Source organism: Ambystoma mexicanum, chromosome 6q, assembly GCF_040938575.1.
Source record: "Ambystoma mexicanum isolate Mex_15411 chromosome 6q, UKY_AmexF1_1, whole genome shotgun sequence".
Classification (NCBI taxonomy): Eukaryota; Metazoa; Chordata; class Amphibia; order Caudata; family Ambystomatidae; genus Ambystoma; species Ambystoma mexicanum.
In genome coordinates, this window is record NC_090937.1 from 793,521,027 (window position 1) to 793,539,461 (window position 18,435).

General features: G+C 45.3%; 1 protein-coding gene across 1 annotated transcript in view; it reads left to right on the top strand.

Annotated features, from left to right (window-relative positions):
- Positions 1–445: 445 nt before the first annotated feature.
- GUCY1B1 (guanylate cyclase 1 soluble subunit beta 1) overlaps positions 446–18,435 on the top strand; it is a 725,186-nt gene continuing 707,196 nt past the window's right edge. The window contains exons 1-2 of the mRNA XM_069631323.1: positions 446–577; positions 1,126–1,199. Of these exons, the coding sequence (XP_069487424.1) occupies positions 575–577; positions 1,126–1,199 (77 nt within the window). The 5' untranslated portion in view covers positions 446–574. The remainder of the gene's footprint in view (positions 578–1,125; positions 1,200–18,435) is intronic.

Consider the following 18,435-nt stretch of genomic DNA (forward strand, 5'->3'; position numbering starts at 1 on the left):
GTGTTCAGAAAATCCATTGAGAGCCATGGAGTCTGTGAGAGGCGACCTTGAGTGCCGTTGTGCGCCTCTAGGGTAGACGTGGGTCGTGGTGTACCACTTGAAGAACCTTTTCGGCTCCATCATTCCTTGGACAAACATAATTTTAAAAAATCGCAAAATAAACATACATTATCCTAAATAGAGAAAGCGCGACATTATCTCCGCTATCACATGCAGTGGGGTCTTCGCATCAATTGAGGACTCCCTGCGGCTCTCAAACAGAGAGCGCCTCTCACTCGTCAATGCCAGGCTCTCTAAAACATGCTGAGACCCTGCAGTCCCAGCTTTCACGTTCAAGCTCAAGCCCCCCCTTTATCAGCTGCCTCCTCCTCCATCTCCGATTGGGTAGCCTTGGCAGGCGACCCCAGCAAAGCTCCCGAGCTTAGCTGCGATTGGCCGGTTCAGAGCGTCAATCACCGGCGGCTGAGTCTGGCCGTGACTGTCTGTAGCGGATGTTCATTAGCTGCATCGGTCACTAAGTAACTGGCGATATTTGCTTTTTTTTAATGAGCTGCGAGAACACGGGGTTTACAGAATGGTAAGCAGCGGGACATCGTAATTTCCGTCCATTGTTGTCTAATGGACACTAGCCGTGTACAATGTATTATTGGGAGAAAAAAAAACCCGCGGTACCCTATGCATGTCTATTTGCATGCTTGTCCGTTGGGGTCGAGGGGTGCAGTGTATACATGGGGCCCGAGATGCACGTCCATCCTTATGCATGCAGTATGACAGGCGCAGATACACGGTTAAGTGTTCACACGGAATACGTATTCCGTCTCCTGTGAATGGCGCCGTCGGTTGTGTAGAAGCATTTAGCGCACATCAGGGTGGGCTCAGTTTATGTACCGCGCGCGCACCGTGCCGCGTCTCCTACAGAGAATTGTCTCCTTAGCGTTGCGTGCTTTTCCCGTTAATCGCGCAGTGGCTGTACGCGCCCTTCTCCTCGAGGGCGTTCCGCGTTTTTTTGTTACTATCTCTGTACACATTAATATTAATCCCTACCGTGCGTGATAATGTCGTTTTACTGCGTTGCCTTGTTTTCCTTTTCGTTGGAATGAGGTCCGTGTCTCTGTTTCTTTACAGTATGGCTTCGTGAATCACGCCTTGGAGCTGCTGGTGTTGAGGAATTACGGTCCTGAGGTGTGGGAGGATATCAAGTAAGTTGGCAGGCGGGGGGGGGGGGGGGGCGAGGAGGGGGTGCTGTGTCTCTTCGGCGGTGACGTCTGAAGATGGAGATGCGTGGACACCCCTCCACCCCAATGCCCCCGAAACAGTGCAGAGGCATTAAGAGCCTGTGAACTGGGCTATGCACTCACACTGGTTACACATTGTTCTGGCTTTAACTGTGCCCAGGCTCTCAACGCGAAAAACACGCTGTACCTACTGTCCCTGAAACATTGTTTGCAGAGTGTGGATCGCCCCGATCACCCTAAACTGTTTATTATCTGCCAAGAAAACGCAAATGACCGAATCATTTCCAGATAAGACTCGTCTGGAAAACAACGCATTTTAGTTTTGTTTTTTTTTTTAATCTTGAAAGGGATTCATATAGCGTTTTTGTTGTTCCTTTGTTACTGTTAACGTCCGTTTCGCTCCGGGCTGTTGCTGACCCAATTCCCAGTTCGCTCAATGTGCATTTGGTGTGAGTCGAGGGACGAGTGGGAAGTGGGTCTGGCAATCAATGCTTTTCATTTATCTCTGAACAAAACCTGCTTTGTTGACGCCAAGAAAATGGGGTCTCGGATTTGCGATGTATCGATATGGCTAATGGATGTAACAATTGGTTCCGGAATGCACCATTCATTTAATATGGTTGGTTTTGTCCGTGTCAACACAATGCGTCTAGTTATTGTTTCATGAAGTGTGAGTTGCCGGGGTGTGCTGTAGGGCTGAGACGTGGTGTAGACAAGCACTTCAGTGGATCAGGGCCGTTTGCATAATTATTGACAATATCCACAAGTTCCCGAGGTTCCTGCGGACGTGGGGTCTCTCTGCTTTGCCATTAACATTAAAGCATGAGCCGCTTAAGGAGAAAATCCACGTGCGAAGTCTCCCAAGCTGCATGCGTGTTCGGGGCGGGGGCAAGGAACCTGGGACATTTTTGTTTTACATTCTTTCAGCAAATGAAGTAACGTTCATAGCTTGTTGAATCGCAGGCCTTGTGGCAACGGACTGAGGAAATCAGTTTTCAAGTTTACATTGTGGACTGGGGCTTTGACAGTGTTGTAAACACACTCCGGAGGTGCATATGTGGGCGCAGGGCCTGCCAGGGTGCTCCTTTCGGGATCTACTGGTGTGTACACAGGGAAGATTGGGTATTTATTCATAGTTACATGAAGTGAGTAGGGGCGCTTCATAAAGGTCTGAGCTACACGCGCAGCCTAACGTGCTCTTTCACCTTTTTCAAAACAGAGATGGGTTTTGAAAAATTAAATATGAAAAGTGTAAAAAGCAAACAAAAAAACCCCACAATCGTGCAGTGTGAAAACTAAAATACATTTGGTCGCCCGATCTACTAATTATAGTTTTTATTTAAATGTACATGGGTACAGAGATTGTCCCTCTGCCAAATCCATAGTCCATTCCACTAAAGAAGCACTGGGCAACAAATAAACACAATGACGGCTCGATTCTCATCGAGGTGCAGTGAGCATGCTAAACAGCTTGCTTCACTGTGGGCCTGGGCATGTTCCCCTGTCATCAGTGTTCTGTCTCAGGTATGTTCCCATACCCGAAGATTCGCAGAAAGCATAGGGACACAGCGCTTCTAGAACCGCAGACCGAACCATCATACTAAGACTGCTGAAAGTGCAGGGTGGGTTGGTGGTGTGGGAGGTCCCAAATCTCTTAGACAGGATCAAAATAAAGCGAAAGTCATTTGCCTTTCGTTGCTCTTCAGCATGCAACTTGCGACACCATGGCCAATCACTGCACAGAATCCAGGCAGGGATATTATTTAGCAGTCAATAGGGGTCGCAGCTGCGACTGCTGTCTTCCTTGCAACCACTGGCTTGGCCTGTGCAATTCATATCTATATTGAAAAAAACAGACACTAAAACGGATGCTTCCATTTTGACCAATATGGTGCCTTCCTCGGCTGTGCAGCCGCAGCGGGTGCCACTGGGTCTTGTGCTTTGAAGAGTTCTGTAACTTTTCAGTGGTTGCTTAGCAACCATGAAAAGTTACAGAGCTCTTGAAAGCACGGGTCAGGGCAAACATGTTCCCATGGCAGCTCTCTGAACACCTCGGGTAGATGTTTTCCTCAGTACGGAGAGGGCGAGCCGAGTGATGCCCATTGGAAGGATTAACCAAGCTCTCCTCTGGAGGTGTTGGATTGTGGCAGCGGTTGGCACCCCTGCCTGAGAGGAGGATTACACAGCTTGCAGGCGCTGAGGGAGGCAGGAGCATCAAGGTCAGGTGCGTTGCACCAGCAAGGCGAGGTGCTGTGTGGATGGCAGCGATCCTGTGGTTGGAGAGTTCAGGGGCCGTGTGTGCAACGTGGGGCCCTGGTGGCGGTGGGTCTTGAACCACGACTTTGGCTCCTGGGGTTTTGTGTGACAACCATTCGGGCCTGGAATGCAGATTCTCTCACGAGGGGAATAATAAACTAATTTCACCAGCAAACAGAAGCCTTTAAAGTAAAGATAAACTGCAGGTAGACAAGGTCCTCACGACCTCCATCTTTATTACTTATGCTTCAGCATTTAAACAACAACACAAAGCCAGAAATGGATGATTAGGACTGTGATAGACGCCTCTCGATTAATCTAGGGAGTACTGTGTGAATAGAATGTTCAATGCTGGATGAGGACCCAGCAGAGAGCATCCTGGGGAGAGTCAGGATATAGGGGGTGCACAGCGCTATGGGATGTTTTCTGGAGGTTCCACTTCAAATAAACCTCTGTCTTCATATATGTAAAACACATTTTCAGTAAGAGTTTAAATTCATGAACCCTGCTTTAGAAAAAATATATGAAGTGCAACGCAGTGCAAACGGCACTAAACTCCTAATGGAGGTGTTTCATAGTAGCGTTTTTTTGGTGGAAACGTGCGTATCATCAGATGAAATCAAAACAAGAGGCATGAAGGCCATTGTGATAATCATGAAAGAAAGGTGGCACAAATTGCAATTACCACAATGTCCATTGAGTATGAGATTAAACTATGACCATTGACCTGCTTTTACCCCACACATGTTTAGGGCCATTTGATAACTTTTACCTTACTGCTGGCCAGAGTAGGTGGCCATTAGTAAGTCCTGTGAGTAAATAAAACAAGCATTGGCAATGCCAACAGTTGGGATTTTGTGTAGGCATGCAAAAGGCACTAACCAGGCACTTTCATAGTGGTATCACCTAGCCATTGATGGTAGCAGATGCAAGATGGTGCAAGGAGCTGGTCATCTACTAGCAGTGCCTGGCAAAAGCCTAATACTTTTACACAAGCCTAAATGGTTGTCTTTGCCAATGCTTGGTTTTAACAGGACTTCAATGAAGGACACTGATATTGCTTATAAATGAAGTGTCTGAAGGCAGACCTGGTTAAGACATTGTTATTAAACCTATGGCAGTTTTACAGCTCCAATTAAGTCATTAACCCTCAGAAGACTAATTCGAAAAAAAACAGTGGCAGGCACCCTGAGTGCAAAGTTTGATGATAAGGCTTGAGTAAAGCGAGGGAAAGAGTTTCCATTAGGAGGGGTTTTGGGCTGGGAGAGGTCATCACTGGTTGGGAATGACCATATGGATTAAAATGGCGATGGGCAGTCAAAGGGTGGGCAAATAACCAAACAAAACCTACAAGCTGTGTGGCCCTTCTCATATCCCATTTCTCCCTATCTGTATGCTAATGCAATAGTTTCAGACGTGACATGAAGATGTTGACTATCTGAGACATCTGGCTGTTTTTTGAAGGAATAATGTAGTCTAACAACCTCAAACAGTACATCACAACACAACATAACACATCCTACTGAGAGGTAACCCTGAAGGTAACTTGTCGAATCAGAAGAAAATGCTGAAGATAAATAAAGAAATCTGTGAAGATTGTGTATTCCATCAACCACATGTTCTGTGGAGAAATATTCACCCTCTCCCCTTCTATCCAGGCTTTGACCCTATCCGTATACCCGCCTATCCGCCCTGCCCCCTGCGGAACGTGATTTTGCTCTGTAGTCATTTTGAAATAACAGGGCGGATCCACATAAAGAGGGGATCTTAGTTCATACACTTCCCTTGGTAGCGTGGGCCTTGACACACTGAAGATAATGCTACACGTGATGATTCATTCTTGTATGAAATGTATGTCACATTAGAGTAATGTTGTAACCATATTTTTGTTAGTGTACTGAAAGACGATGTTATGCGATGCCACTTTCTGTGATGTCAAATGTGTCACCCCTTCTTGTGATGTCATGTTGGGGTGGGATCAAATGACATAACTTCATGTGATGTCATTTGGGGGCAGGGTCAAATGACATAACTTCCTATGATGACGTCAGGGAGGTCAAGAGTCGCATTGTGCACTTCCGCTACCCCTGGCAATTTGGTTAAGTGACGTCCCTGAATCAAGGGGGAATAAAACAGATGTAAAATACCACATCCAGAACCTGTCGAACTGATGTGCAAGCAGTCGAGCGATTCACATAAGATTTTATAAAGCAAAATGAAGCTGTGTTTCAACAAAGCTTAGTAGTTCTGTCAGTCAAACAAGTTGATACTTTCTATTCACTTATATGTTATCACTGCATGCAGAACTAATGGAAAATTCGAATGGCCATGCCTCATAAATTTGACTGTTATATTTGATCTTGCTTCAGTATTGTAATATACGTATCCTTATTGAGGAATGCATAAATGAGATTAGAATTCTTTGATATTCTGTTTAATCATTTCATCCTGTAGGCCCGTTTTAACCACCCGATATGCAAACCAGGTATGCACTACTCTCCTTTATTTAATAGCCTTCTTTTTATGAATCTAGGACCCCTAATTTAATAGTATTGATTCCCTCCCCTTTAGAGACAAGAAACACACAGGGTTGCAAAGAAGGTCTAGAAATAATTGAATCAATATAAAGATAGAAACATAGTTTCTTCATAAAAGGCCAATGACACAAAATAATCAACACATTAGTCACTTCAGTTTAGTCACTTCAGTTTTAGATAATTTTGTAACACACACCATAAGTATCTATGCATTTAATTTATCCTGAGAACGCAGGCACCATGGATTGAATGCATGAGATTCCCGGAAGAATCTTCATTTGTGAAAACAACAAATCACTTAAAATATCCCTGCCTGTCCAATTCTCGCTACTTCATCATTATTCAAAATAGATACCCCTGTACTTGATAGACATGTCAGAATTGCAACGGCATTTTAGACTCAATTTCAATAATGTGTTTAGGTGGCTTATAGAAAAGAAAATGTAGGTTCAGCAGTATGTTGTCAAAGTTCCCTTCATTGATGTTTCTATTCTATTATCATGTAAAATTGACCTTTCTTTCTTTAAAAAGCCACCTCAAACAGCAAGAGAAATGGACTGCGTAGAATCACCCTCTCCCATTTATCTTGAGAAACCCTGCATTAATAATAATAATATTCAGATTTATGGTATACCCAGGAATTACTTCAATTATCTTCTTTTTCTAGGTATGCACACAGTAAGATTACCTTTTTGATCCATATTAATAGTTCTTCTGTGCTAGACGTCATAGCCAGAAAAAAGGGCATGTTGAATCTCAATGTATACACACCATGGGGCCTAATCTATCAATATATATTTTTTCCAGAAGCACATACACTTCTGAAATGTTCCCTAACTTCATGGGATGCACAATTATTTTATCTATTCCCACCCCTCAGTACTAACACAGAAGAGGGCCAGGATTCAATCTAAGTCCCCTTCATAGTATCACTCCCCACAGAATTGTTTCCCCTTGAGAGAATACTCACGTATGAATTTCTTTTGGCCTTATCACAGATAGTTGGACACCCTCTTAAGGACTAGTTCAACTCTCCCCCTCGAGTAACAGGTGGGTATACGTCAGCAAGATGGAATCAATTTTCCTCCACAGCCTGTCTGCTATTTCTTCCACAGAATAAGGCCTGGTACTTTAACTCCTGCTAGGCCTTACTTACAGCCTCTGCTTATAATCCATCAACGGTCCAAAAGGGGAGCAATCTATTCCTTCTCCTTCCTGTTATCAATTGTTCTTTCTCTCCGTAAGTCATTGAGTGAGCCAGTAAGTCTGTCAGTGTCTCCCCTCAGCAAGTGTGTGTGTTGAATATTATATAGAACAGGAATTCCACCTTTTTGGGGTGTGTATAATTTCCCCAATCAAATTGGTCAATGTATGTGATTAGACAGTGTTCCAAAAGTGACACCACAGTAGACATACCCCTCCACAGTCATTGGGCATATTTAAGAAGGAAGCAGTCTGATGGGAGTAACTTCTAAACCCAGCTTTCCTCCCTTTTAACGTGATATTATCTCAGGGATTTCCTGCATTAAAATGTATCCCATTCTGAAACAGTACATGTCACCTATGTGACCATTTCTCTCTCTGGCATGAATCCATTTATGCAATTCTCATAATCACACAAATAATGACTGAGATATAAATGTTTCAATTGTTCTAACTTCTTTATTTATATTCAAAGTATTTTCCCATCTCATAGAAACGGGCTCATGCCTGCGCAATCTAGAATATATAATTAATTCCCTTGCATGCGCCATTTCAATGCCTCAAAACATAAATTCATCTAATTTGCATAAAATCGTTTTGGTAGCCCTAAATAGGTAATTCCAAACTGAATGTTTCACAAAAAAGTGTTAAGTTTCTATGAGGTACTGTTCAATAATTATGGGCACACTAGTGAATCCCATCTTGCATTTTTTAATATACAAAATATCACATAGCATCTTTGGTTTTTCGGCCTGGTATCTGCGGTTAATGCTGTTAATGCAGAGCAGCAAGGTTTTTACAACAGGGGCCTGGATATGGTAACATGCCATGAAGTTTGCAGTTCCCGTGGGTTTCATGACTTCTGTCCTGCCCCCTCAGACAGTTCCCGGGTCTGTTAGATTAACTTTATTTTTCCAATTATGAAGATTCCTTATTTCTAGAGAAGCCTGGGAGGTAAGATTAAGCACAACAGATTTGCAGAACCCTCATTCATTTATTATTGTTATCCCACCGGACACAGAGCAAACCCATAAACTAGGGCTGTACTGAATAGCATATTTAATATCCGACCGAATACCGAATAGTTTGTCAACTATTCGGCCGAATATGAAGCCGAATAGTTGCTTTATTTAATAAATCATGCTCCAAACTTCAAAAAACACAATTAATAGAAAAAAAGCATCATTTTAAATGCATTCTATACTTTTTATTTCTCTTCTTTGTAATGAATGTAGCATCTTTATTTAAAGTATAAAAGCCAGAAATAAAGCAGATTTAACCAAAATGTACAGAAGATTGTTGCATATTCAGTGCAAGTTAGTAGGAGGCTTCACAAATGCAAAAAGACTGCCTTTGTGAATCAGGTGCATTGCATTCTCTATCCAGTTGCAAAGTCGATGCAGTCGAGTTTCGAAACTTCTTTGCACCTCACATAGAAATGTATAAAATGGTTCATGTCAGCTCATGCAGGACACAAGTCAAGAGGAAATCTGAAATGCGTGAACTCCATCTCACAACTATTCACCCCACCCAAACAAAAGCTGCTCACTTTTCACTTATGCTAGCCACTCCTTCTCGCCAATACACAAACATATGCAACTTATCATTCCTGATAAAATATCAGATAATGTTAAACTCAGGAATCAAGTCCTTAAAAAAAGAAAAGGGGGGACTATGACATACGCAATGGGGAGTGACATGACAGGAACTGAAAGTATCTATGAACATTTCTTTCAGTTTGCCTTTTCAAACTTAAAAAAGTGCACATTGCATATAAACGTTCGCCAAAAGAAAAGATTTTCCTGTATTGTTGCAGGCTAAGTTTAAAAGATGAGCACCTTTTATGTCTAAGAATCTGTAACAAAACATGCCCTAAAGAGCAGATTACAATATAAGATATTTTTCAGTTGTGTGATAGCAATTTGTCTGGTCTAATTCTATTCAGTTTTGCAAACTGAAGTCTATATTTGCCTTTCTGAGTTCATGTTGCATTGTAATCAAATGAGAATTTCAAAGTATTCGGCAAGAGCCGAATACCAAGAAACTATTCGTCCGGAGCCGAATAGCTTTTTTTCTGCTGGAATTTGGCCGAATACTTACTCGAAGCCGAAGTTCGGTACACCCCTACCATAAACGCTGGCTTAGGATTTACTTTCAGGTCCCACACACCAGTTCATCTCTGTGTGAAAGCATAATATCTGTTTTCACATCTCATTTTGGAGGAGGTGCCATGAGCAGAATACACATGCCAAGAGTTCAGTTATGTCTTCCTTCAATCGGATCCCCTTCACACTTTCAGCTTTTAAAATGTACACCCTCCCCTCTGATATTACATTTCCCCCCAAAACACAGCAGCATAAAATATTAATTTTTCTCTTCTTGCAATTGCCTTTCACTTTTTCCTCAGGTTAAGCAGCTTCCCATTTCAGCAAAAGTTGCAGGTTATTTTCTGGTACCTTAAATGTTCATCTCAGGCCTTGTCAGTTAGTGTTACGCTCACCTGGTATCCACGAGGGCGCCACACGATACTGGATGGAGGTCTAAGCGCTATCCCGGACCCCTCTCTGCTTGGTTATGTGCCAGACATTGGGTAGCGCCTATAACAGGAGAATGGAGGGTTAAGATACTGGTTCTCTGATGGGTGGACTCCAACCTCCCTTTGGTCCAAATCCCCTCCCTTGAGGTTATTGCTCACCTTAGGTTTTTGTACGTTGAACTCTCTGTCCTGCATCTCTGTGCAGGGGCGCGTGGTTGGTGCGGGCGTTCCGTGGACCTAGTTGCTTCACTGATCCGTGTGCCCTTATGTCGGGTCCAGACCGGCTGTGACTCCGACTCTGCTTGCTGTCTTCCAGGTGAGTTATAATATCTTTTCCGTCTTTATTCTGTCTCTTTCTTTCCCTCCGTTTTCCCTGTCTTCTCGGCATTTTGCTCCACTACGCTGTTCCCTAACAATGTCTCTTTTGTTTTCACAGGGATGGTTGCGATCTCGGAGTTGCCGCACCGATGGCGAAGACCACAGTGAGTTATTGATGCTCGGAGCGCTGCACTGTTTATTGGTGTTAATTGGTAACCTGTGTCCTCTTCTCTTCTTTGTACAAGTTGCGGTGATGTTCCGGAGTGATGAGCGATTGAAGCGCTGCTTGCCCAGGTAAGTGCTTTGTTAATGCTGACCTTGTTCCTTCTCCCTTGCAGGTTGCGGTGAAACCCGGAGATGTACTAGGTAAGAGAAGCACAGGGTGCTGCCAGGTCTCACTGCTTGCCCAGGTAAGAATTGTTATTAATGCTGTCCTTGTTTCTTTACCTTTTCAGGTTGCCGCGAACTCTGGAGATGGGTGAGGTAAGCGAAGCGCAGGATGGATTCAAGGCCGGTTACTTCACAGGTAAGTGTTCTTGCTTGCTAATGTTGTTCTTGTTCTTCCAGGTTATTAATGGAATCCAGATCTAGGGCTTCAGTATCGGGCTGCCGAGAACCAGATGAGCAGGAGCTGGACACCGTGAGTTTTACACTGCAGGAGTGCAGAATAACGTGAAGCGTGTTCTGCTGTTTGGGTGTGGTTTAAATAGCCCAGGTAAAGTAGTTCCAGGCCCAGCCACACCCAAAGCACTAGACTGCATGGCTTGGTTCTAAAGAACTGAGCTGTGTAATAGGCCTCCATGTTGGATTAAGGTCCAAAACTGGTATTAATTTATTCCTGATAATGAGACTGGCACCAGGACTGACTCCATGTATGTTTCTGATGGAGTTGTAAGGCCCTTGGGGCCAGTGTGAAGGGCTTTAGCCCCACTGCTGCCAGGGGGATGTTATACCTGAGGGGGTCAGGGGCATGGTTCATGACAGCACTCCCCCCTAAGGCCTCTATCAAGGTATTTACTGCGTCTGGCCCTGGATTAGTCGGATGGTTCCGATGAAATCGTCTTACCAGGCGTGGTGCATGGACGTGCTCGCTAGGCTCCCATGTCCTGACCTGAGGGCTGTATCCCTTCCATTCCACTAAGTAATATAACTTGGAGCTGGTGAGTTTAGAATCTAGGATGTCCTTGACTTCAAATTCGGGTTCTCCGTTAACCAGTACCAGATTTGGTAGTGTTTTGACCCGAGTTCCAGGCTGAACAGGTTTTAAGAGTGACACGTGGAATATGGGATGGATCTGCATATTTGGTGGTAAAGCTAGTTTCACTGCCACAAGATTTATAATAGCCTTGATGGTATAAGGCCCAAGATATCTGGGACAAAATGTTCGAGTTCCTCTTATGGGCATGTGCCGAGACGCCAACCAGACTTCATCTCCAACCTGGTAGTCTGGGGCTTTTCTTCGGTGTTGATCAGAGAATCTTTCCTGTCTTTCTTTGGCTTGGATCAAGTGTTCTGCTGTGATGGTCGTATATAAAGTCTTCACCGCGGGCATTTCCAAGGCCATGGGGGTATCTAATTTGGAAGTACGTGGGTGCCTTCCATATACGGTATAGAATGGACTCTGTCTGTTACTGGTGTGTAGCGAGTTGTTGTAGGCATATTCGGCTATCCACAGCACATCCTTCCAGCTTTCTTCCACTTGATGTAACATGCACCGTAGGTATTGCTCTAGTGTCTGATTCGTCCGCTCTGTTTGGCCATAAGTTTGGGGATGGTGACTAGTGGACAGACTAAAATCGATTTGGGCAATTGCACAACTCTTTCTCCAGAAGTTAGACACAAACTGACTCCCTCAGTCAGAAATCAGGACGGAGGGGAAACCATGTAATTGTACGATTTGCTCTAAAAACACCTTTGCCTGACTGGATGCATTTGGTAGACCCTTAAGCGGAATGAAATGGGCCACTTTAGATAAACAAGCAACTGCAAGCATTAGAACAAGCCCAAACTGATATGGACTCTGTAGAGCAAAGGTTTCAAAGGAGCCAGGAATCAGAAAATGAAATTAGGCAGTACCTAACCAAAATAAAAGAAGACATGGGTATCCTGCAGCAGGAGAAGGTAGAACAGGACACAACAATGCTGGCCTTACAGAAGGAGTACCAGGAAAGTTTGGACTTTCTACTGCAGAGCCAGAAAAAGCTGGAACAGCAAATACATTTTAACAGGGCATGCGCAGAGCAGGTAGTCACCCTGCAAAGCTGCCTAGACAAAGAAAAAGAAGAGAATAATAAACTAATTCTGAAAGACCTGGATACCCAGGCAGATTTTGATGAAGAGTGCCAGAAAGCTGGTGTGCTCCAAAGACAGAGGGACGACCTGGCTGCACAGAGGCATACTCTTGCTCAGGAAAGGGACACCTTAGGCCAGGAAGTCTGTTATTTAAAAGAGAAGATAGAAGAAAATCACCTGGCCCTTCAGGGACTGGGTGACCTCCAAAAAGACCATGAAAAATTGTTAGAGCACACCAGGAGGGTGGAAGATGCTCTAGCAAGGAAGGACCAGGCCAGTATGGACAGGACTCAGGAGGTAACCCTCCTGCAGCAAAAACTGGCCCAGTACTCTAAAACGACACAGGAAACACAGAGAGATAATGCGGCTCTCTGTGAGAAAAATGACAGGCTCCACAGACAGATAGCTATGCAAGAGCAATTGATAGAAACTAGCAAGGCCTTGATAGAGGAACAGAAAGCTCAGGTTCTTGCATGGCAACAGGGAGCAGGGGCTGAGAGAGATGAGGTTCACTGGGAAAGGGAAACAACTGAGCATAACCTCTGGAACCCTAGTACCAGAGGCCTTCATCTCTTCCAATCCCTGGACTCTGCCACCCCCATGCCCACTGGCACACATGAGCCAAGGGCCATGGGGATGGCAGACTTCAATCCAATGAGGAATATGGGGCTCACCGATCAGCACCTCCCAGGAATGGATGGGCGGGCATCTGGGCATGGGTTCCCATGTACTGTAAAATTTTGTGGGGAACTGCATGAGAGTAGGCCCACTAAGGGCATCCTGAAAACCTCTGCCCAGCTAGGACAGTGGGGGGGGGTTGCTCATCAAATCCTGGGAGTAAGGAGGAACCAGAAGACTCCTCTGAGTGCCCCAGGACACAGGAAACTAGGCCCCCACATTCTGCCAGCCATTCCCAGGCTCGCAGAATCCGGGAGAGGCTAGAAGACCAGACGGCACCTCTGGTAGCAGTGCCTCGGAGTCAGAGGAGGAGTGGACCAGGGTCACCCGAACCAAAAAAGCAAAAAAGGTCAGAAGGGCCTTGCTCAAGGATCCCGTAAAGCAAATCAAAGCGATAAGGGGCGTCATCACGCCCTATCATAAGAACGCAAAGTATTCAGTTTGGGTGCACCTTGAGCTCTTTGAACAGATTATGGAAACTTTCCATTTGAAGGACAGCCAAAGCTGTATTCAATATGTGAAATGGACCTTCTCTCCAGAGTACTCCAGCTTCTTTGCGGGGCTGGAGGACCAGAATCATTCTAGATGGTCCACCTATAGGGCGGCCATCTTGAAGCATTTTTCTGTGCACAGAAATCCTCAGGAGTCTCGCAAGGCAGCATACAACTTGCAATGTGGGGAAGATCAGGCCCCACAGGAATTTGTTCAAGAATTAAAGCGTGCCTTTGCGCAGACCACCAGAAGGGTGCGCACTGACAGCAAAGAGTTTGTGAATACTTTTTTCCACGCTCTCCCCAAGTACATCATGACCCAGCTAGTGAGAGACTTTCACAAGAAAAGATCACTAGACTGGGTCATCGAGAAAGCCACCCGCATTTATGAGGTGCAGAATCCGTGTCAATTTCCTGGGGCATGCGATTACTCCTCAGAACCTCTGTCCCCAGGAAAAGAAAGTGGAAGCACTTCAGAAATTAAAAGACCCCACAACTCTGCGGGAACTAAGGAGCCTCCTTGGACTGACTAATTACAGCAGAAAGTTCATTGAGGACTACGCAGAGATCACAAGACCCCTGATCCATCTTTTGAAGGTCAAGTGGGAGTGGGGTCCAGAAAAAGCTGAGGAAGTAAGACAACTCAAAAGAAGCCTCTCACAAGCGCATTGCCTAGCTTAACCTGTCAAAAACAAGGAGTTCTTCTTGGAGATGGGTTCACAAATACATGCTTGACTACAGTATTATACCAAGAGCATGACAAGGTCAATAAAGTAATCTCCTGTGCGAGTAAAACTTTATCCTCTGTGGAGTAAAAATTCAACGATTGTGAGAAGGCACTCCTGGCAACGGTGTGGGGATTGAAGAATTACCGCCCGTTTATCCAGGGGGAAAACATCATAGTGGAGACTCCACACCAGTCTCTGCAATATCTCCAAAGTGACAGAATCTGGGCCGGAAATGTGAGTAATTCCCGAATTACTTCCTGGATTCTGTCAATGCAAGGCTTTCCTGTGGAGGTCAGATATGGCCAAAACAAGAAGAGTCCCCTCGTGAAAGGTCTGGCAGACTTGCATGATTGTGCCAGAGAAAACTGTCTCGAGGACGAAAGTCTTAAAATCAAGGACAACATGGAGGCATACCTTAATTCCCCACACAAAGTCTTTGAAGAAGACAAGTGTGAGGGAATGCCCACTGTCTATGTGGATGGATGTTCCTACCACGTTGACAACAATGGGGAAAAAGAACTTGTGGCTGGCGTAGGGAATGCATGGGTGAACGATGCCCCAGAACCCTCTGCTGGGTACCATATTGGTCCCCGAAGTAGTCAAGTGGCAGAGTTGATGGCTGTGCATCAAGCCATCCGCACTGCTGTCCAACACCAACTCCACGAACTGGTCATAATCACAGACTAGGATTATGTACGGAACGGGTTTGTGGATTACCAGGTCAACTGGAAAAACAGAGGCTTGCTATGTGCGAATAACAAACCATTGAAACATGGGAAATTAATCCAAAATATTGATGATCTGGTCACCTCGCATGGGATGACCATCTACTGGAAAAAGATCAAGGGTCATTCTAAAGTAGAGGGACCAGACAAAACTGGGAATGATCTAGCTGATCAGCTGGCCAAAACGGGAGCCATCCAAGGGGATCTACTTGAGATCAAGTCCCTGTTGGGGGAAATCCAGGTCACTGCTATCACTAGGTCCCAGACAGATGCTCACAATGAACTCTCAACTGCACAATGGAGTAAGGAGACCCCAGATGCTGATTTGATTACGGCTTAAAAAGGTGATCCAATAATTGGTAAGTTTTATCAACACATTGGGGACCCTGAGAACTTTCCCCTGACGGATACCGATTACATAGGGAAAGAGGGCCTCAGAGTGTTGATGAAATGTCCAAAAATGTTCTGAATCCAAGACGGTTTCTTGGTGAGGAGATCCCTAGCTGGCCATGATCAGTGGGTGATCCCTACCTCATTCCGAAGCCTGATGCTAATTCACGCCCATGCTGCGGCCACAGCCGGTCATCAGGGGTTTCATACAACACTTGAAATCTTAAGAGAGGTTGCATACTGACCACACATGGGGGCAGGACTTCGACCAATACTTGAAGGGGTGTCTTGTGTGTGCACAATTTCAGCCAACATCCCTCTTACACCATGCGCCTCTCCAAAAGAGAGGGATGACACTGCCATGGGCAGATTTACAAGTCGATTTTATCGGGCCCGTGATTCGCTCCTCTAGTGGGAACAAGTACATGTTGACCGTGACATGCTTGTTCACTAAATGGGTGGAATGTCTCCCAGCCCCAAATTGCAAGGCAGAAACAGCAGCTGCCATGATGATCAACCACATCTTCCCGCCTTTTGGACTACCCCAAAGGATTGAGTCAGAACGAGGTAGCCACTTCACTAGCGAAGTAATGACAAAGATGTGGGAGATACTTGGGGTCAAAAGGAAACTACACATTGCCTACCAGCTAGCCTCTAGTGGTGTAGTGGAGAGATACAACAAGACAATTGTGAGCATATTAAAAAAGTTTGTGGCAGATACTGGGCCAAGTTGGGATATTCGATTACCTCTTGTCCTGATGGTCATCAAATCTACCCCTTCTTCTGCAACTAAAATGTCACCGTTTGAGCTGATGACTGGACGAAAGATGGTGCTTCCCCAGCATCTGCTCTACCGAACCCAAGAGCAGACATTGATCAATGCCTCCACAACTCATGAGTATGTTGAAAATCTAAGAAAACACCTTCAACATGCTTTTGCCTATGCTCAGCAAAATCTAGAAAGATCTGCAGACAGCATGAAGACCCATTGTGACTTAAACACTACTAGAAAAGAATACCATGTAGGAGACCGGGTCTTCTTATACAATTTCCAAAGGAACCAGGCCAAACAGTTCACATTTTTGCCTAGCTGGAGGTGTCCTTTTGAAATTGTAGACAAAATCTCACCAGTCGCCTAAAAAATCTGTATCCCCAAAGGCAGTTTGGCAGAGGGTTAAGATAAGTGGGTCCATATCAACCATCTGAAGTGTTGCCATCCTCGGCACACTCTGCAGCAACTAGAGGATTCTTCTGGAACCCCAGAGGGGGTAACTCCAGTTCCCTAGAATTCCAACTATAAAATTGATTCCATCTATATAATCAATAAATTGCAAATATAAAGGATTGTCCGGATTTGTTAAAATGTATGTATCTGCCCCACTACATAAATAGTGGTGGGGAAATGTCTACAAATATGCTTTTGCTTTGTCATCCTAGACTTGGAAATCATGGAGACTAAAACCAAGGAGGACCACCCAAGGACCGGAAGGAAAGATCCAAGTGGCCCGGGGTATCACTCCATTCTCTCATCAGGAATCAGCGAGGAGAACCGGTCGATCCACCACTGATGGGATAAGCTAATGAATTTTGCCATTTGAACCAGAAAGAAAAGAAACTGATCATCCCAATCTCGCAGCTTCCCCTTGACGGGCGGTCAAAACCAAATCGCGAGGGGGGGCTTGTGGGATGTACTGACCCACTAGCTCTGCCCTGCGATATCACTGTGTGCTGGTTGCACCAGAACCAGCAAAATGGCTGCAAAAAGCCCTATGCGTGCTAAAGCTATGAACATTGCGCAGTGAAACCAGAAAAGATGGATGCCAATCTACGTTTCCTGTGTCAGTGGTGGAACAGGAGACCACACTGCTGAAACCTGTCATTGGGCTGCTCACTGAGTGAAAATGGAAACTTCATGAAAGGCAGTGCTTTATGACAAGGAAACTGTCATGATGCCTACCTCCAAGGAGCCAGGTCCGACCCAGCAACCCCAGAGGCAGGCATCATTTCCCCCAGGAGAGTGCCAGCGGGCCCAAGCTGGGGCCCTTTGGACGCAGTCCTATCGCCTTAGGCCCCAGGCTCATGTTGGACCCCTGTCCTGGCGCCTTAGGCGCCAGGCTCATAAAGCTAGACAAGTGTTCAAGTGTTTTAATGTGCACTTGCCTGATGCAGACCATGCTGCTACATCCAGGCCCTCTTGAGGCCTGAATGGAACTACTTTACCTGTAGGACTACTTTCCACCCAGGTGTGGTCGGGGAAGGATACATACCTGATCGGTGGAAGGATACACACTGTGAACTTCTTCCAAAGCTATTTAAACCACACCCGATCAGCAACTCACGCTTTGCGTTGTTCTGCTCCTCGCAGCTGGACGCTCACTGTGTCAGCTCCTGCATCTGGACTTCAGCCACGCCTGTCAGCATCCTGGGTCACCTGCAAAGGGAGACAAGAGACCTTACCAGCTAAATCTGCACCACGGAGACATCACCGACGATCCTGAAAGGGAAGACATTATTTTTTAAAAGCATTTTGTTACGATCGCTGCAGCGCTGCATTTCACTCACCTTTCCTGGGTTCCTCCATCTTCAGCAGCGATCATCCGGATACACAGCCACTTCCCAGAGCCTAGAGAAAAAGACAAGAAATAAAAGGTGAGAGAAGGAAGGGAATAAGACTTATCTGCTGGGTCATTCCCATTTCATTTCAGGTCTTGCCGCTTCCAGGCATTTTCCGGACCCCGGCCCCTATGGGGAAAAAAGACAAAGACATTGAATGAGCGTATGCAAAGACAGTTCCCGAGCGCTCATCCAGAACTAACCTGCCATTTACTGGAACTGGAAAAGCACGTTTCACTTCAGGTCGGAGCCATATCTCCGGCATTCCGAACCCCGGCCCCTAAGGGGAAAAAAGACATAAGCATTAGCGCTTGCTGCAAAAAGACAATGAACATTATTATTAAGCTTGGACTTTTGAACTTGCAACAGAACTTTTACAGAGCCTTACCTGAATAGTCAAGCTTACCTGAACTCCCACCAATCCTCAATCCAG